This window comes from Diabrotica virgifera, chromosome 7, assembly GCF_917563875.1.
Source record: "Diabrotica virgifera virgifera chromosome 7, PGI_DIABVI_V3a".
NCBI classification, from domain to species: domain Eukaryota; kingdom Metazoa; phylum Arthropoda; class Insecta; order Coleoptera; family Chrysomelidae; genus Diabrotica; species Diabrotica virgifera.
The window spans coordinates 1,686,801-1,692,800 of NC_065449.1; the positions used below are offsets into that span (position 1 = coordinate 1,686,801).

The window sequence follows — 6,000 nt, forward strand, 5'->3', positions numbered from 1 at the left end:
TAGACAAATATTTACGATCTGACAAATATTAGAAATAACTGGTAGGGGAGAGCATATAGATTTTCACTTCGGAAAAAATCAAACAAGATAGAACTTTTTGTAATTTCATTAAGAAATGTTTAATAAACAACATATCAAAAAGTTCTACTGGAGAAGTGGGTGCTTCATTTTTTATTAAACAAATGAACTGCGAAAATAGATGTTTTTTAAATAACTCCGAAAATATAAATTCTTGAAAAAAACTGACTTGGCCATTGCAAAATTCAGAAAATTTTACAAAAAAAAACATTATATAAAGATTTTTCTAAAATTAAATCTGTAGCTTCTATAATTTTTTATTTATAACGCTAAAGTCACCCTTCTCACAAACATTGGCGCACTGTAAACTAGCGTACGGCGAAGTGCACGGTTGAGTTATTTTAATGTAATTCTTTAACTAATCGATCAAATGAAATTTTACAAATAGAACATAAAAGAAGAATAATTAAGCTATCTTAGACTTATAATAAAAAGAAACAAGATGTATGGGCATAAGTACGGTGTGGGCTGAAAGTGAGACTTACATGAATTTTGTTTAAAAATGATTTAAACATGTGTAACTAATACAATTTTTCTTATAAAACTCTCAATTTTGCACAACTTACCTTTCAGTCATCTTACTAAACGATGTTTCATTCAAAAAAAATCTCAAAAATTTAATTCAACTGATACGACCTCTCAAAAAATTTAATTTTTGAAAACTTCATAGTTTTACAGAATTAACACCAATTTAAGACGGTATTACACAATTTTCAACAGATCTATTACAGTTTTATAGGTGTTTTTTTAAAGCTCAGGATGTAGTCTTTAAAATGCACTAAATTATTTTACTTTAGAAATGAAATAAGCTATTTCTTTTTGAGCAAATTAAGAAAAATAACAAAAATGTAAACAAAAACCGATAATTACCAGCTAAAAAAATGTTTATACAAATTGATCAAAACTTTTTTCTGTAAATATTATCTAAAATACATTTAATAATAAGCTTCAACAATAATAAATGTTCAACAAAAAAATTATTTTTTAGCTCTTATACAGTATGTCTGCGTAACTTGGAACCTATTGATAACTGTTGTTCTGAAGCTATTTTCTTGTGGCATTTTTATAATCAAGTATATTCAAATGGGAAATAAGCCACAATTTTACCTAAAAATGATTTTATTAACGTTTCGACGCCCAAGTCGGGTGTCGCCCAAGTATTATAATAATAGTATTATTTTGTATTTTGACAACGACACCCGACTTGGGCGTCGAAACGTTAATAAAATCATTTTTAGGTAAAATTGTGGCTTATTTCCCATTTGAATATACTTGACTATTGATAACTTTTTTATTATCAATCTTACGAAAAAAGGTTATTCTTTATAAAATACTCTGCATCGTATAAAATGTAAAATACAACTATCAAATAGAAAATTTTATTAATTTTATACGAGGTATGTCAAAAAATATGAATTTCACTCAAGAGTAAAGTACCTTTGTATTTCACAATATCGAAAATTGTTATAAATAAAAGTTGTTTGGAATTAAAAAATATGTTTCAGTATTCAACTACGTCCTTCTAATTCAAATATTGTGAATAATAAAGGCACTTAACTCTTAAGAAAAATTCATATTTTTTACATACCTCGTATAAAATTGAAAAAATTTGATATCTGATGATTGTGTCATAGATTTTAAACCAGGTAGAGCGTTTTCTGAAGAATAACTTTTTTCGTAAAATTGATAATAAAATAGTTACAATAATTGTAATAAAATGATGATGGGTATCCCTAATTTGAGAAAAAATTGAAAATTTTATTTCGATTAGAATAATGTAATTGTATATTAAAATAGAGTTTTTAATTTCAAACAACTTTTCATAATAGCATATTTTGATATTCTGGAATAAAAAGGTACTTTACTCTTTAAAGAAATTCATATTTTTGACATAACTCGTATAAAATTGATCAAATTTGATAGGTGGTTGAGTTTTAGATTTTTGACTATCCAGAGTATTTTATAAAGAATAACTTTTTTTCGTAAAATTTATAATAAAAAAGTTTTCCATGTGGTTCCTAGCTACGCAAACATACTGTATAAGAATTTTCAAATTATAATGCCATATTCGGATTCAGCATATTCAAAAACAAAATGGAAACATATTTGATCAAAGCAAAATGATGAATTCAACGATATTTTTAAAATAATTTATACAAAAGAATTGTTATTGTTTAAACAATTAATAAACAATTCGAATAGAACTTTTTACTTCAACATGTACATAAACTAACAAAAAAAGTTTTAAAAAAATATAAGCTTGTTTGAATTATTCCGAAACAATGCATATTTTCGTTCTAATTACACTCCCCTATGGGAATTCAACCGAGATGTTGAATTCACAGCAAGCATATAATTCGATAAAAAGAAGCAGACTATGGCTAGCAATGCTAGAAATGGGAATACCAAAAAATAAATTAGTGGAGCTAACTGAAATGTGCGTGACAGACTCATATGCACAGGTAAGAATAGGAATACCATTTAATATAACATCAGGGCTGAGACAAGGAAACCGTTATCACCGTTGCTATTCAATTTGGCCTTAGAATATGCAATAAGTAAAATATCATCTGAGCTGACAGGGGGATTTGAGAATCGAGGATCAAAACTATTGTTGGCCTTTGCTGATGATCTAGATTCAGTCGCTCATTCTGCAAGAGATGTGAGAGAGGTGTTTTCACAACTCGAGGAGGAAACAGGTAGTATGGGTCCTCGAATAAATGCAGAGAAGACGAAATACATGCTAGTAACCAAACATCCAAGACCAAGAATTAAGCAGAACATAATTATTAATGATCACAACTTCCAGCAGTTTAAATATCTGAAGAAGGTAATCAAAGATGACTCATCATCATAATCATACATCTCCAAGTGAAGCAAAGGGCACATGCGGTGTTTCAAGTAGCATGAGGAATGATGGTGAGGTTACTAGTCCCACGTATCATCTGTTGAGTTTCGTCCAATTTTGTTTACTAGTTTTCTCCATTCTCTTCTGTTTTTTTCTATATTTTTTGCATCGTTCCATGTTAAATTATTTTCTTTGAGTTCTTTCTCTATTGTTCTTTTCCACGTATAAGATAGTCTACCCTTTCTTCTTTTGCCTTGAGAATTGTAATGTAGAGCTTGTCTAGCAATATTTGTTTCTGGTTTTCGTAAGGTGTGTCCTATCCACTTCCATTTCCGTTTTTTTATTGTATGTTCTATCCTTTCTTCATTTGTTATTCTCCACAATTCTTCATCAGTAATTTTGTTTGGCCAAAATATTCTCAGTATAATACCTAGGCACCTGTTAATGAAGGATTGTATTTTCTGACAGAATTGTTTATGGTGTTTCCATGTTTCTGCTCCATATAACAGGACAGACTTTACATTAGTTTCAAATAATCGTAGCTTTGTTCTTCTGCTGATGTTTGTCGAGGCCCATATCTTGTGCAAAGAGTTGAAAGCGTTTTGTGCGAAGCTTATTCTTTGTGTTATGCCCTTTTCTGTGCCTCCTGTTGTGTTTAGCAGACTGCCCAAATAACAGAAATCTTTTACTTCTTCTATTTGTTTCCCTTCTAAATATATATTGTTTCCACATTTGATAATATTTTCGTTTTTTTTGGATTTATTTTTAAGCCGGTTGTTTTTGCTATATTGTTCAAACTGGTAATTTTGTTTTGCATGTGTTGTCTGTTTTATGTTATGAGGCATATGTCGTCAGTGAACTCTAGATCCTCTAGTTTTTTAAATGGTGACCATTGTATACCTGTTTTTTATCTTAAGTTTGTTTCATTATCCAATCTATGACTATTATAAACAACGGACAGATACACCCCTGTCTTACTCCTTTTTTGATGCTTATTTGTTGGGATAATTCCCCTTCATGTTCAACTCTGGCAAAACATTCGTCGTAGAAAAGCCTTATTACTCTTATATATTTGTCTGGTATTCCATACAGTTTTAATATCCTCCACATCATATTACGATTTATTGAATCAAACGCTTTTTCGAAGTCTACAAAGTTGATATAAACTTCCTGATTCATTTCCGCTGATTGTTCCAGGATGATTCTTAGGGTATTTATATGATTCGGTCTGAATCCTATTTGGTTAATTCTTAATTTTTCATTTAAGGGATCTTTAATTATCTCCAATATTATCCTGGCCATTATTTTGGTAGCTACAGTGAGAAGAGTGATTGGTCTCCAGTTTTCGCATAGTGTGAGACTTCCTTTCTTTGGTAGCTTTATTATAACTCCTTCACCCCAGACCCCAAGCTTTTGGTATCTTTTCCTCGATCCAAATTTTTTTAAATAGTAGGTAGTACATATACACTGAGAAGTTTAAGTCTGATTTTATCAGTTCTGCGGGAATTCCATCAACACCAGCCGCTTTGTCGTTTTTTTTAAAGGTTTACAGCATACCTTATTTCGTCCTTCGTAAATTCGTCGTTTTTATGATTAATGTTTCGTTTCTATCTGTTTCTTCCATCTCTATTTGTGATTCAATTCCTTCTTCATAGAGTTCTACGAATAATTGTGCCCATCTTTGAGCAATTTCTTTTTGAGTTATGAGTGTTTCTCCTTCTTTTCCCATTAGTTTCGTTCTTTGCTGGCTAATCACAGATGACTACTACATAGAAAAAGAGGTCTCAGGAATGATAGCTGCGGGGAATAAAGCATTAGTTATCATTATTAAGATCTAAGCTGCTAAAAAGATAATCTAAATTATGAGCGTAGGCGCAAAATTTCGAGCCAATGCTTTTTAAATGCATTCATTTTTTTTCGAATCCTGAAAAAACTATTAAATATTTTTGAAAAATTTAAACCAAGAATAAAAGATTACATTATTATCGAGGGCCGAAATACCTTGAAATAATTTAAAAATAAGTTAATACGTACTTATATTCATCAAATAACACTGATTCTTCAACTTACCATCAGTTACCTGGCTTTTGTCTTTCTTTTTTTCTCCCATGTTGGTGTAATGGTTTACTCAGAAAGAAATAAAAATTGCTAGATACACACTGTAAACTACTAAAAAAATTAATTTTAATGTTAAATTTATAAGTTAAAATACCTAGGTAAGATTACACTTACAATTTTTTCAAAGAATTCGATGTCAAAATTACGTATTTATTGAGTTAAAAATGACAGCCAGTAGGTAGTTTTATGACATTTTTTTATAATCTAACGTGTGATTACATTTTTTTACTTGGCGTAAAATTTACATTGACATACAATTTAAAAAATTGTTTTCGCGCGCTTAAGCGACATTCGAAATCGCCGGTTGCTTCAAGCGTTGATTGAGAGATTACGGTTTATTTTACACAAAAAGTGCTAATATACATTTTTGTTCAGAATTATTTCGGCATCCCATACATTCCTTGTTTCCGTTTTCTCCCCCTACGTGGGGGTGGTTTTAGGGAGAAGTCCGGGAGTAGGAGTAGCAAACTTTTTGTATCTTTTTTGGGGTCTCAAAATTGATATTCTCAGCAAAATTAAGCTTGTTTGTATAATTTTTAGAGGTTCAGTGGCAGAGGTTCTCTGAAAATTGGACTGCTCCGTAAATATATTCAAATAGGTATGCTATTTAAGAGAGTTGCAGCTCTTTGAAGATGGCGTATGAAGATATATAGTTCTAATACAAAAATGTCTTCAGCATACTTATCTTTTAAGTAATAATCTTGTTGTTTAACGCAAAATGAAGCTTTTAAAATGTGTAGGTACTAAAAAAAATGTTACGAATGTCGTGCACAGAACTCAATATAATATTTCAATGTTTTATCTTAATTATTAATTCTTGTATATTAATTAGGTAAAACATATCATTTCTTCAAAAATTTGTATTTATACCTATTTTGGAACTTTTTACAATTTTTTTGTTTTGAAATATTTAGTTCCTTAGGGAAGTAGACTATTTATCTTATTTTTAAACTTAA

The 6,000-nt window shown here is 29.9% G+C and overlaps 1 protein-coding gene across 2 annotated transcripts in view; it reads right to left on the reverse strand.

The window, feature by feature from the left end:
* Positions 1-5,161, reverse strand: part of LOC126888353 (dynein axonemal intermediate chain 7-like) — a 44,250-nt gene extending 39,089 nt beyond the window's left edge. The window contains exon 1 of one of the 2 annotated variants that reach the window (XM_050656527.1): positions 4,997-5,161. In XM_050656527.1, the coding sequence (XP_050512484.1) occupies positions 4,997-5,036 (40 nt within the window). In that variant the 5' untranslated portion in view covers positions 5,037-5,161. The remainder of the gene's footprint in view (positions 1-4,996) is intronic. The other variant, XM_050656526.1, reaches the window with a different exon arrangement.
* Positions 5,162-6,000: the final 839 nt, after the last annotated feature.